The sequence below is a fragment of the Equus asinus genome, chromosome 19 (genome assembly GCF_041296235.1).
Source record: "Equus asinus isolate D_3611 breed Donkey chromosome 19, EquAss-T2T_v2, whole genome shotgun sequence".
Lineage (NCBI taxonomy): Eukaryota > Metazoa > Chordata > Mammalia > Perissodactyla > Equidae > Equus > Equus asinus.
Window position 1 is genome coordinate 15494530 of NC_091808.1, and position 24020 is coordinate 15518549.

At 41.6% G+C, this 24020-nt stretch overlaps 1 protein-coding gene across 1 annotated transcript in view; it reads left to right on the forward strand.

Annotated features, from left to right (window-relative positions):
- WDFY1 (WD repeat and FYVE domain containing 1) overlaps positions 1-19257 on the forward strand; it is a 48639-nt gene extending 29382 nt beyond the window's left edge. The window contains exons 5-12 of the mRNA XM_044751258.2: positions 1076-1226; positions 3084-3196; positions 5035-5161; positions 6261-6366; positions 11645-11746; positions 13836-13966; positions 14989-15097; positions 15907-19257. Coding sequence (XP_044607193.1) covers positions 1076-1226; positions 3084-3196; positions 5035-5161; positions 6261-6366; positions 11645-11746; positions 13836-13966; positions 14989-15097; positions 15907-15966 — 899 coding nt within the window. The 3' untranslated portion in view covers positions 15967-19257. The remainder of the gene's footprint in view (positions 1-1075; positions 1227-3083; positions 3197-5034; positions 5162-6260; positions 6367-11644; positions 11747-13835; positions 13967-14988; positions 15098-15906) is intronic.
- Positions 19258-24020: the final 4763 nt, after the last annotated feature.

The window sequence follows — 24020 nt, forward strand, 5'->3', positions numbered from 1 at the left end:
AGAGGTTTCTCTGTCTACCTGACTTCGTTTGTCAGACTGGACGTTTATTGAACACCTGCTGCATGCACCTGTGCCAGATGAAGTAGACAGGTCACTACCCTAGGATGGCTCCTATCGGCCTGGAAATACGTATATTCTAGAAGTTAGGTCATAGAACACCTTTCTCATTCCCGGCTATTATTTTGCAAGACAGAACTTTACAGATTGTTTGTCTTCATAAATAATAAAAAGTTACACACCAACAGAAATTATTCCAGAAGCAAAATGCTTACACAATTTTTTAATTTCAGAAAACTGCAGGTGCTCTTGTTTATGAAGCCAATACTTTCTAAAGGGTCAAAACAGTAAAATTATAGACAATTAAAAAAACTTTGCTTTTTTTTTTCAAAGATTGGCACCTGAGCTAACAACCATTGCCCATCTTTTTTTTTTTTTTTTCTGCTTTTTTCTCCCCAAATCCCCCCAGTATATAGTTGTATATTTTAGTTGCGGGTCCTTCTAGTTGTGGTAGGTGGGACGCCACCTCAACGTGGCCTGATGAGAGGTACCATGTCTGCACCCAGGATCCGAACCAGCAACACCCTGGGCTGCTGAAGCGGAGCATGCAAACTTAACCACTTGGCCACAGGGCTGGCCCCAAGACTTTGCTCTTTTGAGAAAAGACTACTGCTTTCCATATGGAACTCACTGATAGTTAAGATTTTTTTAGAGCAGAGTGAAAATATTCTGTTGAGTACAGCAAAAAAAAAAAAAAAAACCAGAAAAATCTGTTCTCTAATCTGTTATTCGAATCCCTCTGGAGCATTACTCTTTAGTGATTTGTAGCTTCTAAGTGTCTTCCATGTATGGAGGTGGAGGGGGCCGTGGAAAGCCTGTGGTAGTGAGTGGGAAAGGGCAGATTACCAGAAACCTGTTCACAGAGCGCAGGTACTTCCATGCCAGGGCTGTTTAGGGCCGTGAGTCTGCAGGGCTGCCAGGCTGAGGAGGTGAGCCCCACTTCTCACCCCCCTGAGACTTGATTCTGAAGGTCACTTTCTTCCTGAAAAGTGCAGACTCTCCCTTTCTGTTCCCGCAGCTCATCAGAACCGGGTGTCCGCGATTATCTTCAGCTTGACGGCAGAGTGGGTGGTCAGCACCGGCCACGACAAGTGTGTCAGCTGGATGTGCACGCGGAGCGGGAACATGCTTGGCCGGCACTTCTTCACGTCCTGGGCTTCATGTTTGCAGTATCCTTCCTGGGACCGCGCCCTCCCGCCCCAGCCTCCTTGTCCCCACACTTAGTTTTGAGTCTGATCATAAATTGTTCGTTGAAATCCAAAGACTGAATGATTCCTCATATTTCACGTAGAATCCAAGAATTTCTGATTCTACTTTTGTTTGGCATAAAATTGGTTTGTTAAAAATAAGTAAATGAATGGCTGTTGTCTGCTGGAAATTGTTATACATTTTTAATACAAAATCTTGGAAAACATAAACCTCATTAATACAAACCCCTCCCCTCACTCCTTTGCATTTCAAAGTGAAAGAAAAGGTGTTTTGTTGTATAAAGAAAGGAAAAAGGGAATTGATCTTTTACTAATTGATTATTTGCAGCCCCTCAGAGACTATAATAAGGATTTGTGACCCTGGAGTTCATAAACGGGCTACAAGGAGTTTCATAGTTTTTGTGTGTGTGTGGAGAAGGTTCATAATCCTTATGATACTCTCAAAGGTTCCCTAGGATCCCCAAAATGTTAAGAAGTTGCTGCTTTAAGAATTTCCTACTACAGTATGGAATTTGTTTCACATAGAGCTCGCCCCTGCTTCAGGCTGCCTCTGGTAGCCATGGATCTCAGTGACGGCAAGATCAAGGCTAGCAACAACAGGCAAATACCCTGCGGTAGTTTCTCTTTCAGAGTTGGACATCTAGTGTAGTAAAATTCTTTTTTTTCCATCGAAAGCCTTTGTAGAAAATGTTTGCTACAAATGAATGCACAGCATGTGAAATTTAAAATATGCATGTGAAATAGTACCACACGTTAGAATCAAACATGGGAAAAATACTCAGATATATCACATGCTAAATAAGTGTTTCTGTTAGGGGTTAGGCTTTTCTTATGGATCGATGGAAAATGACACAGTCACGTGGTCCTGGCCCAGCCTACTGTACTCCTGTGGACCTGTTTTCGAGTTAAAATAATAGTTATCCTATTGAGTGTAAACTACTGACTTGCCAAAAATTTCTGTGGCTAAAAAGTGACTGAGGAAGGGGCCCAGCCGGGTGGTGTAGTGGTTAAGTTCCATGTGCTCCACTTCCGCAGCCCAGGGTTTGCCAGTTGCGATCCCAGGTGTGGACCTGCACCACTCGTCAAGGCATGCTATGGCGGCGACCCACATACAAACTAGAGGAAGATGGGCACAGATGTTAGCTCAGGGCCACTCTTCCTGAGAAAAACAAAAAGTACTGAGGAGGTCATGAGTTGTCACCAATAGTTAATATATTTTTAAAATTTAGATTTACTGCTACCCCAAATAACTGCCTTCCAGATGATTAAACTCTCCACAGCAATTTAAAGTAAACCATCCTCTTCACTTAAGGGTGAATCATCTCAGCCAAAAGAAAGATGGCTTCCCGTCCTGTGTGTGCTGTCAGTTTTACATTATTTCCAGAGATATTTCATAAATAGCCATTTTGTTCTAGTTCTTTCTGGCAGTTTTCATCATTGAGTATTTTACTTTTTCTCACTTTATTCTGATTCATGATAACTACTTGTTTTCATGTCTGTCTTCTCTATCGGCTCTTGTCTTTTTTATTGCCAGTGCCTAGGATATTGTTTGGTATAGTACCAGGTACTCAGTGAAGTCTTGTTGAGTAAATGGTTATTAATTTTCTCAATTCTAGCAGTTTTAACTTTTTCCTTTAATATTTGCATATTGCGTGATTTTCAGTTGGGCATTTCCTTTTTTGTTATGGTTTTAACTTTGTGCTTATTCTCTTTAACATGCATGTTTCCTGTCATATAACTTTGACTAATGCTGGTATCTCTTTTACAGGAGGATTTTGATATGGATTATGTTATATATCCTTGACAACTTCTCCACAGATATGATTTTGATACTCAGTATGCTTTTGTTGGTGATTATTCTGGACAGATCACCCTGCTGAAGCTTGAACAGAACACTTGTTCAGTTATTACAACCCTCAAAGGACATGAAGGTAGGCTGTGTCATCACCCGTGGGTTCTTCACCTCATTTGGGCATCCAAATTTAGTTCTCAGTTTTGTGGTTTCATGAACGATCAACTTCTTAGGCTTTGTCAGATTTCAATTTGATTGGCCAAATGTGGGATTTAGATCTCAGGAGGTCTCAAAGAGTGAAAACCAAGTGAAGGTAGGGTCTTGGGTTGAATTTCATATGGTCAGAATCCCTTCTGGCTTGCTTGTGTGGATTATACTTTCTATTTCATTCCCTTTTTAAATTAAATTATTATCAGAAGACCATTTAAAATATCTTGTAAATGGTAAGACCTTTGGAAGACTGTTATTATTAATATTTTTAATTTGTCAGTTTCTGGGACACTGAACAAGACCTGGTAGACCAATGGAATGAGAAGAAACGTATGGGCTGGTTGCCTCGACTTGGGAAACATCCGTTGTGCAGGGCCTGAGGGACTAGAATTGCTGGGTGGAATTTCGTTATTTCTGCAATGCCGTGGGTTGGCGAGGCTCTGTGGAGGGGTTTTTGAAACTCAGTTGGCTACATTGGGTAACAAATTAGAAGTTTTGAGGCCATTTGGTTTAGATTGAAGAATGAGGGATTTGTTGAAAGAATAAATGATGGACTTATTTATGAAAATAGAGTTTTTAAGTATAACGAGTTAAACATACTCTCTGCTTTTTAGCTAATCTCTTTAGGCAAAATCGAGTCTCAGATCAGGGACTTTGTAGAGCAAGAGGGAGGGCAAAGAACAGTAATTTAGGATAGATTTGGGCAGGAAAGCACAGCCCGTGAAGAAACCGCTTTCCCTTTGTGACTAATTCATGACCCTCAGGCTCTTATGTGTTCTCTGGGTTGCTAAGGACGGAATGGGTTCTGGTAACCACTCAGTGTTCACGTAGAAAGACCATATTTATCTGCTGCTGGGCCTCTAGCTGAAGTGTACGGGGCATAGGATCAAACAGGGTCAGGATTTATGCAAAATTGAACCCCAAAGCCAGTTTAGCAGAATGCTGCTTTTTTCACTTTTGTTAAGTTTCTGTGAGAAACTAGTTTCTGTTGTTGCTTTTGCATATGGCTTCATCAGTTTTCTATATACCCACCAAAAATATTATTTAGCTTGTGTGACTGGTTCAATTTTATTAGGATTATTAATAATATTTTTCTAGTCAAGCAACATTCAATGGGACAATGAAGATATCTGTTGAAAGAGAAATTTGTAGAAAGAAAGATTTCTGTAAGGGTATCAAATTTGTTAAGTTTAGCCAATAGAGAGTATGAAATGTGAGGTTTGGATTTCTTACTTAAATTCTCTGGTATAGTTTTGTGGTATCCCTACAGAGCTTTTTTTTCTGAGACACTTAATTTAATTTTCTTAAACATAGGTGTCTTGGGGTAAAATGCCTGCAAGGTCCTAGAGACCTGGAATCAATCTAGATTTTTATCTTGCCTACGATAACCACAGTAAACTTCACTGCCTTTTCTCATTAAATATTAGCAGCTATTGTTTTTTTCTTCAAAAGCTTTTTCTGAACTAATATTTTGTATGCAACTATTTTATAATTTTTTGGTACAGAACAAGGAAAAATTTCTTTAAACATCTTTGTGGTCAAAGTAGTTTGATGCACAACCGAAAACCCTTATCTTACAACTCTGAATGATGGATGTACTGTGTGTTCTCTATGACTCATGATAAAGTATTGAATGGCCCTTTGTACAACAAAGATACATTTTTACTTAAAGATTCAGCTGATCGTAGTTCAGTCTTCAGCTGTCAAATGTGTATGTCCTAGTGTGGAGTTACGTCTAACGCCTCCCCCCCTCTCTCTCACCCCCAGGTAGCATCGCCTGCCTCTGGTGGGACCCTATTCAGCGGTTACTCTTCTCGGGAGCCTCCGACAACAGCATCATCATGTGGGACATCGGAGGAAGGAAGGGCCGCACGCTCTTGCTCCAGGGCCATCAGTGCGTGACTGTGGGGGCGGGGAAAGAAGCTGAGTTTGGGGGAGGCAGGGGAAGCATTGGTGTTCTGATGCTGCTTTCTCCAAACCCCATCTTTTAAGATGGCCATTTGATAGGGCTCGTTCAATCCACTTTTAACTACTTTTCTGTTAGTCCTAGTGTCTGGTGTTCTGTCGCAAAAAAAAAAGCACAGCGTTCCCTTCCTTCATGATCCAAAGAGCTGTTCCACTTTTCTCCCCCAAGGAGTCCCCTCGTTGACAGTCGAAATATCTTCTTAATAAGGCACCTGCGGGTTAGGGACTGTAGGTGAGGACTTTGACCATGGAAGACTGCGTGTAATGTGATGCTAAGCCATTCTCGAACTGGATGCCTAACTTGTTTTTTAAAATTCTTGAATGTATTTCGTTAAGAAGGATGGTTTGACGCAGTCATATTCACCTATGCTGTGATGCTGTACTATCATGCTCTTGCCGTCTGGTCTTGAAAGGGAAAGGAACACTGGCTCTTCCTTTCCTCCTTGCTGTTGGTTGGGCTGTCGCTGTTTACTGTAAGCAGAATCAGGTTGAAAAGTAGCCATGGAAAGATTCCCCACCCAAGTCTACAGGTCAGGAGACGGTTTCCCAGGGCCTCCAGGGGAGGAGTGTGACAAGCGTGCAGATTCCTTCACCCCGTCAGTGTGTGCGCGGGTGTACGTGTCTGCATGTGTACAGTAATCTCCATAGTGTTGCGTTACTTGTTCTTATGGTTTGTGTTCCAGTAAGGGGGTTACCCCTTTTTGTTCTTTGTTTCTGAACAGGTAGGTAAATCTTGTGTGCCTGAAAAGGAAATCATGGTAATTGGTCCAGAAAACCATAGTCATCCTCTCATCTCTGATCCGCAGTCTTAATGAGTGATTTGAAAGTAGTGTTTATTTCATTGAAACTGTTATCCTATATATTATAGAATGCAGAGTAAAGTTTATACAGGAATCCATATTACCATATCAAACAGTGATAAAATGCCCGTTGCTGATTCTGACTAAGGGAGAGACTTGAGCCTCAATAAAGACAATTTCTGTGTTTTCCCACAAGTGACAAGTGACTGTCGTGTGTGTTGTTTGCAGTGACAGAGTGCAGTCGCTGTGTTACCTTCAGCTCACCAGGCAGCTCGTCTCCTGTTCCTCGGATGGTGGCATTGCAGTGTGGAACATGGACGTGAGCAGAGAGGAGGTGAGGGAAGAGCCAGGCAAGCCTGATCAGCAGACAGCCCCGAGAACCTGGCCTTGCGGTTGGCCACCCTGCCGGTTCTTAGTGCCCACCGAGCTCCATACTCTTGTGCTTTTTGGTTGTGATCTGACAAGTCCCACGTGTCAGTTTTCACTGCATCCTCTACTCATTTGAGAGTCTCTGCAGTGGCAAGCAGTGCACACAGACTGAACATTTAGGCTGATTTTCAGCCTTAAGAAGTACGCTGGGAGGACACTGGAGACAGTCTCCAACAGATGCAGAGACTGGAGTGCATGGAGTCCCTCTGCAGCACTTTGGGCCCCCAGAACTTCTGTTATGGAAACCCCAAGGGGCGCACCAAGGATGAGTACTGGGGACACAGCTAGGAGCCTGACAGGTTTCTGGGAAAGTCCATCTCTGTTCTCTTCTTTTATTTTCCACTGAGTTCTCTCCACTGAGTCCATGTTGAGGTAGTGTCCTTTTCAGGGGACCTGAATTCTAACTTATTTGGGCCACTAACTAGCTGTGAAACCTTTTTAGATAAGTGTCTTAATTTCCCTGAGTGTCCGTTCCCTCTTCCATAAAGTGCAATAGTTGAATGAGATGACTTCTGAGGTCTCTTCCAGGTCTTTAGACAGACACTCTAATTGTCTAAACAATCTCTTTTTTTAAAACTTGAGATATAATTGATATATAACATTATATTAGTTTCAGGTGTACAACATAATGATTCAGTATTTGCATATGTTGTGAAATAATCACCACAATAACTCTAGTTAATACCCATCATCATACATAGTTACAAGATTTTTTTCTTGTGATGAAAGCTTTTAAGATCTTCTCTCTTAGCAACTTACGAATATACAATATACTATTATTAACTATAGTCACCATGCTGTAAGTTACACCCCCACGACTTCCTTATTTTATAACTGGAAATTTGTACCTTTTGACTCTCTTCACCCATTTTGCCCACACCCACCCCCAGCCTCTGGCAACCACCAACCTGTTCTCTGTATCTATGAGCAACCTCTGTCTTTTTTTTCCATTTTAAGTAATGCTGCAATGAACATTCTTGACCTTGTTGTGTGATTGCTCAATTGTTTATTTCAGACAAAGTTCTGAAGACAGACCTTCTGGGCCAAGGATATATACATTCTTAAGGCTTTTTATAGATGTTGTCAGATGTTTTCCAGGCAGGATCTCCATTTTCACCTCTGCCAGCATGGGTACAATCTGTCTTTTCCAAATGGCATCTGCAGCCTGTGATGGAGATAGCGAAAGAGTTGATGCCCGAGAAGATTTTTAGAATATGGGGGATGTTAGGGACTTAGCGTTTAACTTCAGAAACATTTATTGAGTACCTACATGGTGACCATAAAGTCTGGAAACTTAGATGAATATGTGTCATAAATGGCTCATTGATAGTCCATTGCAGACATACGTGTTGTGTGACATCACACGATTTGTTCAGGGTGCTGTCCTTTGTAGAGTGTATAGGCCAGTGTGCGGTGCACCACTGCAGTGGTTGCCAGGTGTGAATGCAGCATCTGCACCAATCCTGCATGTCTGCTTTGTGTGGCCTCTGATTATTTGTGTCTGAGTCTGCATCTTCAGCATATCATAGCAGATGTAATCAAGGGGGGTTTAGTGTCTTAAAAAAAATAGTGACATTACTTATTTCCAGACTTTGGCTACCATGTTCTACATACAAAGATTCTTGCCTGTAGGAAGCTCGTAATCTAGTGAAGGAAATAGACTACCCTATAAATAATGAAATGCAGTCCACAATATGGAGAAGTACTGATTGCTAGTTTTTTTAGTGACCTTGTAAGACAAGTCAAATAGAGGAAATCTTGATTACATGGTTACTGGCTAATTTCTCTTTCTGAATTTTCTACAAATCTTTTGGTAAAGCTTAGAGTAACTTGTTATTAAACATATATGACATTGGCTTAATATTATAGAATGTGTAGTAGTTTCTTTGCAAAGAGTTATTTGAACTGTTTTATATGTATCAACTGCTGGTCGTGCACATCAAAAACAGCTGGTTTACTGTTCTGTTTCCTGGAGTCTTAGCCTATTTTTCAGTCTTATCCTGAGAAAGCAGAAAACTCAGAGGGCATGTTCCCTGGATCATGAAGGAGACCACTGGGGCTCAGTGCTACCAGTGGGTCTTCTGAGGGTTCAACAACTCTGATTTCAATCCACTATTCTTACCCTGAGTAAGTTATTTTAGGGAAAATAGTTAGGAAGTAGAAGTAGGGTTCTTACCTTCAAGGTTACACAATTGTGGAGTTTATTTGTACATCTAGGCAAAGAGGACAGTCCCATCATTCAAGGTGCTTCCTTTGTGGGCAGTTCTCTTCCTTTTAGTCGTTTATGCAAGATTACCCCAAATCAAGTGCATACTGGCTGGCAACGTATTTTGCTTTACTAGCTTATCTGTCTCGGTGGTTGACAGTGTTGGTGGAAAAGCAAATTGTGTCAAAAAGATGCATCATTTTTAGTAGGGTTTTTTTTTTTTTTTTAACGAGCTGAGTAAATATTAGTGCAGAAGTAAGCAGCCTATGATCTATAAGATTCTGACCCTGAGTTTTGTGTAGTTTGTAGGACTTCCTTAGGCAAGGGCACACAGGATTAATCTCACATTCTCCAGGCCCGCAGTTCTCGCCTGGAATTTCTTTCCGAGTCACCTGGAAATACTGATTGGAGCTTTTGCAGCCCCCCGTGGCTGTCAGCCGCCACCCCAGCAGGGGAGAGACAAACCGGCCTCCCTGCCAGATCATAATTAGAGGGACTCGTTTGGGGAAGTAGCATCAGATCTAAATGAGCAAATAACAATAATTAGAATGAATCCTCTTGAAAAGAGAACTTGATTTTAAATGAGTAGGTCACAGAATGTAAAATGCTTTATCCATTAGCGCAAAGTAGATTAGTGCGGTAATTGGTTAGAAACAGTACGGTGGGATGGTTCAAATGAGGCAGATGGAGCAAGATGTAGAAAAGAGTGAAACAGTCAGGATACTGATTAATGTTCTCTTTTGCCCTTGTCAGCACAAAACAAAACTCCTTCTGCTTAGAGAATAAGCATCTAACAGGATGGTTCCTGATGGCTTCCAGTGTAACACTTCATGCTATTAAAAGAAACAAATTATGGTATTTCTTATATCAAAATATGTTCCAAAAAGCCTAGTTATTTCTGATTTTGTTTTTTAGTTTGTTATGTCACGAAAACTATTTAAGCATATTTTTCTACCTTTGTGTCCCTCCACCTTCCGGCGCAGCAAAGTAATATTGTTTCCTAAACCCTAGACAGAATTATGCTTCCTGAGGGCAAGTTCTGTTGGTTTTCATGCCCCAGGACTGTGTTGGGAGACCCTCACCTGTTGAAATGAATAGGACTCCTTTCAGTATTGAGCACAGGGGACAAGTGTGGGGATTTGGCTGGACTCCTGGATCCCCCAGCGTCTCCACCCACTAACTGACAGTGGACAGTTGCTTCAATCTCTGAGCCACAGTCCTTTGCCTATAAAATGGGGATAGTGGAGCTGTGTATCTCCTAGGGTTGTGTTGAAAATCAAGTGAAATCAAGGCATATGAAACACTTGGCCTACTGCCTGGACTTACGTGCCACTTGCTGTGAGCCAGGCACTATGAAAAACACTTCACAAATGTTAACTCATTTCGTCCTCCCAGCCTCATGAGGTGTATACTCGTACTTGAACATTGCTGTCATGAATACAGTTTTGCACTTTGTTCCACGTGACTGTTCCACATATGTATGGTATTGCAGGAGTTACACGGGCGTGTGTCGCAAACGTAAGCCTTGGAGGCTTTCCTTCCCCCTGCAATTAGACGTCCCCATGATGTTGACAGCACAATTTGCCATGTCATCCATATTACCATCTTCCTCCCTCAGGGACATTGTTCTCTGGCTGCATTCCCAAACCACCTTCTCTCTTCCAGTGATCACAGAAACAAAGAAATAATTCTACAACAAGACGGTAATCTTCCTCACCTAGATATGCATCTCTTCACCACTCTTTCCGTCCTCCCTTCTCATTGCCAACATTTCCCCAGTTATTTAAAGAAACCTCCCTTCCATGTCAGCCCACTTCATTCTGTTTGTGAGCGCCTTCCCTCCCACGCCGAAAGAAAGACCTTTCTAATGGCTGTGCATGTAGAAACCTTCCTGTGACAGATCTAAAATAAGAAATAGGGAGGCCGGAAGTTTTGATGCAATGGGAAACAAAATAAAGAGCCAGGGGCAATCCTTTTTAAGCCGCCAGAAGTCCCCTTTTGAATCTCTATAAACGTCTCCATCTTCACTGCCTATTTTATAAGGATCAGTGTAATTCGGTTTCTGTGATTCTCCCATCATTGGTTCCTCTTATATATTTTTCTTGAATGTAAACTTTCAAGATCAAGGAAAGATTATTTTTTACTTCATAATCTTTGGTTTACTTTATAGAAGTTAGTATTTTCTATTGCACGTATATGATCATAAATGACTGAGATTAAATAGGCTTTTAACAGGTTCATCTTGTAACTGAGTACAATGTATAATGTTTTATTTAGAGAAATAGTTTCCAAGTTCTCAAGAAAGTACTTTGGAGACTTTCAGTAGTCTGTTTCAACAGAAATTCATTGAGAGTCTACTCTGTGACAGGCTGTCCGTATATAGAGATGGATGAGACCCATGAATAACTCTTAGGTTAGGGGGAGGGCAGAACTGTATGGAAAGAATTGCAGTTCAGAGAGCTCACTCCTGGAATGGAGTCTGCGGGCCAGCTGTGAGGACGCCCAGGAGAGAGGGACCCCTCGTGAGAGCTGGGAAAGGAGAGGGGGCAGATCTGTCTGCCATGATGCCCCCCTAGAGGAACTCTCCCGTCAGTCCCCTGTGACCCCATAAGCCTGCCCAAGTGGTCGTTCACCAGACTCTCCAGGAAATGGGTTTTTACTCAAATGGATGTAGAAGTCAAACAACTTTGGCATAAAAAAGAAACATATAAAGACAACCCTTAAAGAATTCACAGTGAAAATTGAATTCCTCCCTCCTATCTATAGATTAAAAATAGAACAATCCTTTAAGCATTGCTGAAATTATAAAGATTACCCACAACACAAACATAATATTGCGTATGGAAACAGCTATGATATATTGAGGAATTTTTAAAAACGCTAACCCCAACAATGTCTGGAACTGTTGTGTTAATTTCTAAAAAAAAATCATTGCAAACATGCAGATTCACTCATGTTGCTTTGACTTCTCTGCCAGGCTCCTCAGTGGTTAGAAAGTGATTCTTGTCAGAAATGCGAGCAGCCCTTTTTCTGGAATATAAAGCAGATGTGGGACACAAAGACGCTGGGCTTGAGACAGGTGAGTGGCCAGCGCTGAATCATCGCTGGGTTCATCATGTATTTTGACGTTTGTGTAATTAGTCTGTCATTTTGTGTGGAATCACCCTTTTCCTTGTAAATACTGTGAATTCCTACATTTTTGATATCACTATCATTGTGTGACTATCAGTGAGTAGGACCTTTCCTGGGGCCAGCGAGACTGTTACCTAGTTAGTCCATTACTTGCTCTGTCTTGGGAAAGCCAGGATGCACAGAAAACCCTGAAAGCCTATTTGTAAATAGATAAGAAGATCTTTCAGTTTAGGACTGTTACTTGTTAAAGTCAGTTTTTCTAACCAGCGAAGCACAAAATTATAGAATGAATTAAGGCATAAGATTATAGGCCTTATGCTTTCACAGGCAGATAAATAGTCACAATTTAGCCCTCACTGGAAGACTCTGGCACTAAGAATTTTAGATTCTTCATAAATTGTTCCACGTAAGTGTACCTGGAGCGTTTTTATGAAGCATGTTTCAAGTTCTGTTTTTTACTTTTTTTCATTAAAGAAACATGCCCCAAATAACCTGTAGATTTCAAAGAGACTCTTATAACAAGGTATTGGTGCAATACTAAAGTTCTACAAAAAAACGTATTTCTACAGCAGCCTTGAAGGTAGCCACTCACTCAGGTTGAATATCAATTTGTGCAGGTAAGTAAAAAACAATGCCGATTTTATTTGTTTTATAAGTGGTTGCACCTCTGTGAAGGATTGGCCTAAAGTTTGTGTCTGTTAAACTTTCTTTGATTTTATTTGCTCCCAGCTGCTCTCCAGCAAGGTCTCATGTGAGCTGGCAGGCAGTGCAGGAATTAGTTTAGCCCTCACAACGTTCTAACGCTCTGAAATAGCACCTGAATTCTATCATTAGCCTAGTCATCACAATGCATACCTGGTGGTAACTTGTGCGTTGTCATTGATGGGTGAAGTCAGCCCTACTTCTAAAGGAAACGTGAAGAAGTTAATCTTATGAGTTAACAACTTATAGCAGAGAGAGGAAAGGTGCAGGTCACGAAACTTTTAGTGGTCAAAGAATACAGTAGGTCCCCCCCTTATCTGCGGTTTCATTTTCTGCAGTGTCAATTACACTTGGTTAACCTTGGTCCAAAAATATTAAATGGAAAATTCCAGAAATAAACCATTCATAAGTTTGAAATTGAGTGCTGTTCTGAGTCGTGTGATGAAATCTTGTGCCCTCCTACACCATCCCACCTGGGACCTGAGTCACCCCTTTGTCCAGTGGATCCACACTGCATCTGCTACCCTCCCGCTAGTCACTTAGTAGCTGTGGGTTATCACATCCGCTGTCGCGATATTGGTACCAAAGTGCTTGTGTTCAAGTCACCCTTATTTACCTAATAACAGCCCCAAAGCATGAGAATAGTGATGCTGGCAATTCAGATATGCCACAGAAAAGTTACTGTTGTTAATCTCTTACTGTTCCTAATTTGTAAATTAAACTTTATCATAGGTATGTTGTATAGGAAAAAACACAGTATATATAAGATTTGTTACTATCTGGGCTTTCAGGCATCCCCTGGGGGTCTTAGAATGTATCCCTCACAGATAAGGCGGAACGACTATATGTCAAAAGTAGTAATAATAATTGGACTATTTTGGAATGTTCTTGAAACTTATTTCCAGAATCACAATTTGCAGGATTAAAAGAAATAGTAAAACATATGATTATGAATATTTGTTATTGAGGGCATATTACATTTAAAACTTCATTTCCAGACTTTTCTCTGACATAAAAATAGATTTTTCCTTCCTGAAATCTCTAGTCTTTTGGGCTCCTCAGTGAACTTGAACTTGGTTTTAATAATCTTGGTTGTTGACCTCTAGACAGATAACATGAGTGAGTGAAAGGCAGTATTTGACCCAAAAGCAAGGATAATTGGAAATCCTTCACAGGTGTTGAAATTGTCTGCCTTTTGCGTGTTCGTTGATCCGTTGAATTGGGGTGATTACAGTTGAAGGCGAATCTTCCCCACCCCTCCCCGTCCTCTGAAGGGAATCCACGTGCATTAACGCAGTTTCCCCCCCCTCCTCCTCCTCCCCGTCATCCCGAAGCATCACTGCAGGAAGTGCGGGCAGGCCGTCTGCGGCAAGTGCAGCAGCAAACGCTCAAGCTACCCCGTCATGGGATTCGAGTTCCAGGTCCGGGTGTGTGATTCCTGTTACGACTCCATCAAAGACGAGGAGTGAGTGTTGCATCTCTTTGTCTTTGGGCGCGTCTGCAATGGGAAAGGCCTAAGAAGTGACGCAGATGTATTTCCACCCACTCGTTGGTCTCTTCCCGATTTCATAAACAATTTCTAAAGAGAGGATTCTGTCCTGACTTTATGACTTAAGACAAATTTCTCCCCAACACTGAGAGGAATGACGTTGCTAAGACCAGTCCGGCCGTCGAAGGGACCTTCCTGAGCCCCCACACCACTCAGGGGGCTGTGCGGGGTCAAGGCCACATGCACACTGATGCAGTGGCTGAGCTGGCTCTCCACGGAAGCATCCAGTGCCCACAGTGCGCAGAAATTTAATTAGTAGGAAAAATCTAGAGACCAGTGTTCTTTCTTCCTCACAAATTTGACCTAGCAATCTGTTCCTAAATAACTATTTCTGTGTGAGACAAATCTGTCTGTTCCCCATTCTGTCCTGACTCAAGCGGATCCATTAGGGCAGAACCACCATTCTTTCCCCTTCCCTTTGAGTCAGCTTTGAAAGTAGTAGACGGGCAAACCTTGGCAGAGCCCCGAGTTGGAAAGCTCATGAGGCACCATCGGTATTGGCCAAAGAGCTCGTGGTGGAGGCTGGGGCGGAGTGAGAGCCAGCTGTGGGAGAGTGCCGCTCCGTGGACGGCAGAGGCTGCGGGGCCTGCCGCCTCCCGGTGAGCGTTTTGCTCACGCTCTGTGGTCTCATGCACCATAGTTCCTCTTCTGTATTAAAGGCTTTTGTTTTTATGTCTAGGAATATGTCAGCCTTTCCACTGAAAAAGTAAAAATCAATTATTTTGAGAGTTTGATATAACGTTTTATAAAACAGTCTAGCAGCTTATCGTGCTTTCTGTCATCCGTTAATTGTAAAGTTTGTTTTCCAAACTGTAGCCGCATTTTAGGAGCAAATTTTAACACTAGTATTTTATGCATTTCCTTTATGTTGCTAAGAGCACTTACCCCTTAGCCCTAGGAACAGGTGGGTTTTAAATGGTCTCTTTTCTCTTTGTCAGTCGGACTTCTCTAGCAACCTTTCATGAAGGAAAACATAACATTTCCCACATGTCCATGGACGTGGCCAGGGGACTGATGGTGACCTGTGGGACCGATCGCGTTGTAAAGGTAACCTGCTTCATTGTCCCGATGAGCATCTCAGTGTAGATTGCTCCATCGTCTTGCTGTGAATGGGCGTAAGACATTTCCAGTCCAGTCTCGTTTCTGACTGGCAAGCTTGCCTTCCCTTTTTACAAGCAACCTACAGTCAGTTGAAAACCCTGAGGAACATAGTCCATGATTGTGAGTTTCCACACCCTTGGTGGCAGCTCTTTCTGGTGGTGTTGCCCTTTGCTGCCTCAGTCTTCAGAGTGAGCTGGGGAGGGCCGGACACCCTCTGTCGCTGTCTGTGCTCAGCTAGTGTCCAGAGTTTCTCTCCCCCCAGCCGGCCTGGCCCTTAGCTGCCCCCTTTCTCTGGTCATTCCTTCCCTTGGTAATGTTCCTTTCATCCTGGGCAGAAGGCTTCTTAGTTGTAAGAAGTAACCACATGTTTCCATTAAATCCCTGGGTCACTAAGACAGCAACTGAAAGTCAGTGTTTCATACTTAGTACCACTTTTGAGTCGTGAAACTATGACATATTTTATTGCATAATTTAAATATGGGCTTTTTCCCAGTGGGCTTTTTATTAAAAATAAAATTAAATTTGTACCAAAACATTATGATGATGTAATTTTCAGGTGTCGAGATATGTTTTTCACGTGTTAGTGAACTATGTTATTTTATAACTACGATATTTTGTCGTGAAAGAAGGGGATGAGAGAATGCGTGATTTTGACCCCTCTTCAAGTGTCACAGCTGTTTGTTTTCAGGGTCCGTGCTTGCTTTTAGACCACGTGGTGAGGCCTGCCTTCTCCCGCTGCCTTGTTTCTCTTGCAGATATGGGACATGACGCCTGTCGTGGGCTGCAGTCTGGCAACTGGCTTTTCTCCACACTGATCCAGGAGCTGGGCGAGGTCTGCACCCTCCCAACGCGACCTTCACCAAATGCAGTCCTTCCCTGTAGCGCCACGGTCCCTGTCACGTGATGGACAGTAGCCACTAAAAAACAAATCAACATTTTTTAAAAACAAAACATGTAAAGGTGTGTTTTTGGGCATTTGTGGAACTACCTCTGGGGACGAGATGGACAAGGTTCATCTGTAGTGGTTCCCTGAGGACTGGAATTACTTCAGCGAGGCTTCCTCGTGAACAAAGAGCTGATGTGTGCTGAAAGAACAATTTAGCAAATGAGAGTCTTAGAGGAAAAATACCGAACAAAAAAGTTAATGCTTAGAACTTTCTCGAAGCAGTTCCCAGTACACGCACACTTCCTCTCAGACTGGCTGGCCCTCCGAGGGCTCCTGCGGCTCTGGTGTTGGAGCAGGAATTAGGGGGAAGGAGGACTCGTTCTCTCTTTCTTGAGGGGCACAGTAGGAACTTGAGAACCCAGAGATCTCTCCTTCTTTCCTGGCCGTGTGTGAATAGTCTCTACACTTATTATTGACAGACTTCTTAAAGATACCTGTTCTCTTCAGGTAATGCCCGTAGTGTTTGGCCTGCTTCAGTTGTTTCCCTTCCAGCCAAAATGCCATGGGCGGACTGTTATTAAGTGAGTGGTAGAATTTCTACATTAACCAAGGCTGTCCACATTCTTCCCTTTCCCCGACATGTGCTTCTGAGGACAAAGCATTTTTATGGTGCTGTTAACATGGGAGCCACACAAGCCAGCTGACTTTTTCTCATCGCGATTAGTAACGACGAATGGAAAACCCAGCTACCAGCATGATCGTGATGGGAAATGATCAGTCTGTTCCATGGAACAGCCCCGTCCTCCTAAAAGACATATGCTATTTGTCGTTTTGTAGCTCCAAGATGAGCCCCTGTGATAGTGTGGCAATTTAGTATACACCTCAGAAAAGAACTCCAAAGCTTCTTAAACCACATTGACTTTTAGTCATAACTAATATCATTAATATTTCATAGAAGGGAATTGGTAACCCAGAGCAGTAATTGTCACCCAGGTCCTGCACAGTAATTCTAACTTGTAAATTGCTTTCCTAACAACTAGCAAAATCTGTTGTATCAAATGGTGTTTGAAAAGCTTTTGGCCGCTTAGTGGCAGGATAGAGAAGAGGTGGGGGATGGGCAGCCTGTCTATTAATGTTCAAATATTTATTTGATTGTTTTTACCAATAGTAAGTGTATCTGTTACTTCAGGGCTATGGAAGTGAGTGGAGAGAGGCCTACTTTTTTTAAGGATAAATTTAAAAATAGATAGCAACAGTATTTTTGTTAGTCTTACTAGTGGATTTTGATAAAAGCTCACAGCTTGTCACTGTGCTGGGATCATATCGAGACAACGTGGTCATTCTGTATGATTCAGCTAAGGGACTAAATCTGTTTTTTAACAGCAGGTCAGAAGGACTATAATGTTCAGGACGGGCAACTAAACTAAGATGTGTTAATGGCCAAGAGACACAAATAATAAGGAAGGAGGAGGAGGTCAGGCACATCATGTTCTGGAATGATCTGCATTAAAAGTGGACTTGCCTTCAGAAATAAGACTGAGGGTTTTGTTGCTCTTATAATTTTTGTGTTATATCATCTGAAAAAGATGTTTCCCATAAAAACTTTTCCTAGGCTCTTTGCAAAATGTGTGTCACTAACACAGTCTGGAAGAAAAATCGAGTGATGGTAACTTTTAAATGGCAATGTTGAATGTTAGCTTTAGTTCAGTTCATGGTTCAGCTCGTACAAAGGTGCTATCCTGGGGATTTTCTGAAGTCCTGAAGGGAAAACAGAATATAATCTAGTCCTTGCTGTGTCGAAGAGTGCTGAACCGTGGTTTTGTTTTCCTTTAACTTCTGTAAAATGTGATTTTATAATGTCTGTGGTAGACTGAGCAGAAATCACAGCTGCCAAGAATAGCCGTAGCTTTCAAGCTTGTTTTGTTTTAAAAAATTCTTAGTGAAAAACTCAGTGTTCCATAGAGAATATAAGGTGGTTTTAGCGCCACCTAAGGGATGAAACTAACATAAATCAAGGAAGAAAGGAATATATAAGGAAGAATTAGAGTGGGGTATCCAGAAAAGGACAGGAGAATGTTTCAGTATCGTTTTCTGTCCTCCAGAGCCTATTTTCATTTTTATTTTTTAAAACACATGACAGTCTTGTCTCTAGCAAACGCTAGGTAGCAAATGGGGTAATATTTTTTATAGAGGTGGGCAAAAATTATTTTCTCAATTTTACTGACTGGGCACATAAGGAAAGTACAGCTAGACTTCTAGTTATTGCCTTATTTTGACCGTGTTACTCTTAAACGGGTCATTTAAAATCCTTCTTCAAGTAATGGTTTACTGGTTTTTCCATTCCTAAGTACTCACGCTAATTTGTACAAATGGGGATTAGGAAGTACAGGATGTTAGAGAAGATCCTGATGTTTATATCTAGGATGTCTGTGATAAGGAAATGCCAATTCTTCATTGTAAACATGTTTTAAAATGGGCCTTTATTAGTGCAAGTGGTAGAAGCACCCCTATAGCATTAGGTGGAAACATTATTCATTACATTGTAACTCTCTGCTACTATGTCCTAGTTCTGTCCTGCTGCCTAGAGGATATAAACAAAATGTTGCTCCTGAATGTATCACTTTGTTCTCCCCCTAAAGAATTCAGTTTGTTAGCACCTATATTTTTAAACTGTTGAAACTGACCTAAGTATGTTATAAATCCTGCCGTGGCTCAGACCCAAGGAGATATTTTCTAAAATCAGTTTTCATTAAATTACTTTCTACTTTCGTTACTGGATCTGGTGTCTCCTAAAATGTAAGAAACCAGTTACTGTTAGTGACAAACCATCTGCTCATTATAAATGTGATGTTTAACAAATAAGTAATACATGCTATATTAATTCAAGTATCTATTGCTTAATTGTTAATTGTGAGCAGATTATTGAATGCCTACTCTATTTTTGGCAGTTTACTGTACAGTAACTCCTTTGAGTAAGTTGAAGTTTAATTGTGCAACAAATTTATATTAGAATACAATGTAAAGTGTTTTTCTCTATAACCTTTTTTGACTGGGGAAGCAAAGGGCAATGTTGATTAGTACATTTTGTCTTGTACTAGCTATGTTTCTATAAGATATGATACCCTGAATTAGAAAACTTTGTTCTTTGCTCTTATTTGTGGGTTCTGTTTTTGTGTTTTTTTTGAGAATATGCATACAATAAAATGTTCCTTGCTTGTTACTGTGTTGCTTAATTTAGGGTTTTTTTTTTTGAGGAAGATTAGCCCTAAACTAACTGCTGCCAGTCCTCCTCTTTTCGCTGAGGAAGACTGACCCTGAGCTAACATCCGTGCCCATCTTCCTCTACTTTATATGTGGGACGCCTACCGCAGCATGGCGTGCCAAGTGGTGCCTGTCTGCACCCGGGATCCGAACCAGCGAACCCCGGGCCGCCGAAACGGAACGTGCGAACTTAACTGCTGCACCACCGGGCCAGCACCTTAATTTAGATTTTGTTGTTTGATCTAGACATAGGGCATAACAGTAGCGCCTATGTGTTTAGCATCCTCTCTGTACCACGTGCTCTACCTACATTCTATTTATTCAGTCCTGGTAAAACCTCTGCGAGGCATTATTTTTCCCATTTCACAGATGAGAAAACCAAGAAGATCCTGTCTGTCTGGCTTGAAAGCACATACCTTCTCCATACCACTTGCCTTAAGGCGCTAGTGCATAATGAGCGTTTTATGTACAGAAAGTAGGTATTATCTCTCTTGAAAAGTTTGTGAAACCCTGAAGTCAGATTGCTCAGGATAACCAGCTCTCAGAGTGCACCGAGCTACGTGGAGACACCGTTACTCTCTCCCTGGTTCTCCACCTCAGCAGCTCAGCCTTGTGAGTACACACAGAGTGGTTCAGACCCAGGAGAACCGATTCCTCGGCTTAACCGATAAGAGGTTGATTTAGAAACCAGGATGGCCGTTTAGTGTGTCTTTTAAAAGAGATCTAGCTTTATTTCCTCTCATCATCAAAATAGTGTTCATTATAATAAAAAGGAGAATAGATAATACCAAAAAGTATTAAGAAGATTTTTTCGTGAAAACCCTCTAGTCCTATCACCCAGAAGAAAACACTGTTCACCCTTTGCTGTATATCTCTCCAGTATGTTTATAAATGCACATATATAACGCACACTTACAAATATGTTTTTCATGGGGCCATACTTTTATTCCCACTTGATACATTATGAATGGCTGGCCCATGTCTAAAAGTAGAGCTTCATATCAGCGTTTTTAGTTGCGGCATAGTTGCAGGAGACACTAGCTTGGTGCTGTCGGAGCGTGCGCTGGGCTTGCCAGGATCCAACACTTTGCAGTTAGGTGAGGCTGCATGACTCGCTTTAGCAAGTGAAGTGTGCACAGAAGCATCTAATTGCAGGTAAGAGGCCCAACCATGACAGTTTCTTCCACAGTGGTCGTGGAAATACAGTTGATAGAGAAGTATGGTGCTGAGCCAGCTGATGGTGCTGGTCCAGCCAACTGCCCTGGACCTGCAGTGGACTTGAATGAGGGAAAAGTAAATCTTGGTTGTTTCAGTCCACTGAGGTTGTGTGTGAGTGTGTGTGTGTGTGTGTGTGTGTGTGTGTATTTTAACTGCAGCATAACCTAGCCTGGACAGCAGTGTTCCATTGTTCCATTATGTGGCTAAGCCTTCATTTCTTTCACCAAACCCATGTTGAAGTTAGATTATACATTTTTAGAATATTTACAATTTTAATTGAAACACTAAATATTTAAAAATACTAAATTCAGCATGCTCACATGTTCATCTTTGCCCACTTTTCCAGTTATTTTCTTAGGATAAATTCTTAGAAGTGGGGATTGCTAGGTCAAAGAATAGGGCATAGTGTCAGTTTTTTATTCTTACTGCTAATATCCTCACACTATTGCCAATGCTTGAATTTATTCCTTTGAATAGGCAATAAAAAGGCCTATGTCAGTGTCTTAATTTATGAAGCTCCACTTGATTAATTTACACTGAGAATTCTGTCTGCCATGCAGATCTGGGTTTCTGTAGGACGGTCTAGATAGAACCCAAGTCGTCACTGGAAGGCTGCTTAGCAGACAAGATGCAGAGGAAGAGAGGTTGGCTGGGATGACCTTGATGCCGTCACGACGACCTGATGTGCTCATCACCAAGGGTGCTGGTGAGTGGGCTGGTTTCTTCTCACTTGGAAAGTGAAAACACACCAGCAAGTTCTAGATTTCACCTAGCTTACTATCCATTTGTGAAAACACTCTCAGGTGGGTGATGAAGTGCAGCCATGCGCCACATAATGACATTTTGGTCAACTACAGATCGCATATATGACAGTGGTCCCATAAGATTAGTACCATGTAGCCTAGGTGTGTAGTAGGCTATACCATCTAGATTTGTGTATAAGTGGACTCTATGATGTTCACACAACAACGAAATCAGCTAGTGAAGCATTTCTCAGAACACGTCCCGTTGTAAAGCAGCACATGACTATACTTGAGTTACAATTTCCTTTCCCATCCATCACTCTTCAGTCCCTGAGGCTCCTTGACTATACTTAGCTCTCTCTCTAAATCTTTTCGCTACATGGACAAACCATCCTTTAGGAAGCTTATTCATAGTGACGTGTAGAGGGGCTCATGAAAGTTGAGTAACACATTCTTGACTTGAGTCTCGTCATTTGTATTATAGAAATAGAGCCTGAGAGAGAACTTCCCTGTCAAACCCAAGTGGAAAACGGAAGATTGACGCTCTGGTCCTTCTGACATCTCAAAGCCCGTGCTCCTTTCTCTTGTACCCCATCTGGCTCTTTCGTATTTGAAGAAATTTTAGATGCTGAATTTGACATTCTGGATAAAGATAATTTAATAGACATTTTTTTACTCCATTAGCAAGGGCAGTATGGCATATTTTCCCACACCCTAGTGTTAAGATCAAGAGGGCATTAGAACTTTATTCGCCATTCTTTGTTCCTGGAATCGTGAATCAATGGTGGCACTGAGAGGTAGCTTCTGTGATGACGTTATAATGTCAAATTTATTGCAAACCGATCGTTCGTTTCCCATACACTCTAAAGAGCGATGATCTTTAACCTGTGTTTTATGATACTCTACCTCTAAGTCATTTTGAAACTTACAAAATTCCTTCTAAAAAGTACATTTTATTTTTGTCTGAAATAAACATTAATGCAAGCAAAGAATGTAGAGGTGCCCCCAAATCAAGCCAATGAATTTGAAAGAACATAGGAATCACCCTTCTAAAGTAAGGCTGTTAAATTTGTGAAATTCTTAAGGGACTTTCATTTAAAGCTGCCTCCCTAACGGGGATTCTCATTTTTTCCTATAAGTTTTAAGAATAGCCAATAGCCACCAGGGGAAAGGTAGGGTGGGGGGTGGGCACAAAGGGTGAAGTGGTGCACCTACAATATGAATGACAAACATTAATGTACAACTGAAATTTCACAAGATTGTAACCTATCATTAACTCAATAAAAAAAAAATAGCCAATAGCCTGTAGGCTCTATCATGAAAATCAAACCCAACTAATAAAGTCACAAAAGCACCACATGATTTTAATATTTCAGAATTCCAGGTATCATTCACTTATTAAATGTCATATTCTTTTGACAAGATAATGGCAAACATCAGATATTTCAATAGCTGTAGATTGTTTCAGTTCACTTTGTGATATGAAAATTTGCTTGATTGCACAACTTGTTGAATTCAAGATACCTGAAGTCACAGAAAGGAAAATTATTTTTGAACAGCTGCAAGTTTATTTAAACGACTCTTCTGGACCCACCGCATGCGTTAACCCACTTTAAATTAAGTCACATCGCGAGGCTGAGTCATGTGTGGTAATGGCCCGCTAACATGCTCTGTTCTCACCAGGGTTCCTCTTGAAGGCTTTATGAACCCTTTGCTTCTCAAAAGCTTTTCTGTGTTTCATTCATTTATTCAACAGATTGGAGAGCAAACTTAGGCACGTTTCTTCCCATCCTTTGAAAATGCCACATCAGGCTAAAGATGTAAAAAAAAAAGTTGTGTTACGTGCACTTCCTGGAGCTGTTACCTGGAGTTAGAGGAACTCATTGGAGAGCCACTTCTGTCAATACGTAGGAACATCTGGTTGAATTAACCCAGTGTGGTATTAAAAAGAGGAAGAAACGGAGAGGAAAAAGCATATGGTCAAACAGAAATTTGTTTGTTTCTGGGTTTACTAGTGTAAAAACAACTTAGTCAAGTGATTTGGGGGGCACTTTATTTCAAAGTTAACGTGCTTTCTTATATGGTCCCTTTTCACCATTCAGCTGCTCTTAACCACGGTCCAGTCCACTGTCTTCTGGATTATTCCAGCAGCCTCCTAACCGGTCTCCCTGATCGTGCCCCTGCCCTGTCAGCCTGTTCTCAACACACCTGTTGAAATGTGACTCAGATCATGCCACTCCTGCACTCCAAACCCTCCCAGCTCCCATCCCATTCCCAGTAGAAAGCCTAGGTTCTGAAACAGTCTCGCATAATCTCTCTGACATCTCCTGTGCTCTCCTTGCTTCCTCCTGTCTAGCCACAGTCCTTGTTTTCTTCCCTCTGACTTCAGTGGGAACAGGGAGTCTGTTCACAACAGCATTGAGCTCAGTGCCAGGCACATAGTAAGCACTTAATAAATAATGATGCTTGTATGTGTATAACTTGGGTGCTGTGTGCGCAAACGAAAAGGAAATTATGTGAGTTTTCTTAGGGAGTGAGTCTGTAGTGAAGCAGTTTGGAGAGACTGTTCCCCTGCCATCAGTCCTACCATCCCTCCCACCTGCCAAGCTACCATTAGAATTTCCAGAGGCTGAAAGGAGCAGTTGGAGGAAAGTGTCCAGAGGCTATAGAGGATAAGATGGGGGATATACTGAAGTATTTCTTCTTTTTATAAACGTCAAACGCTGGTTCTGAGTGTCTGATTGTCATACGACTTACTTTA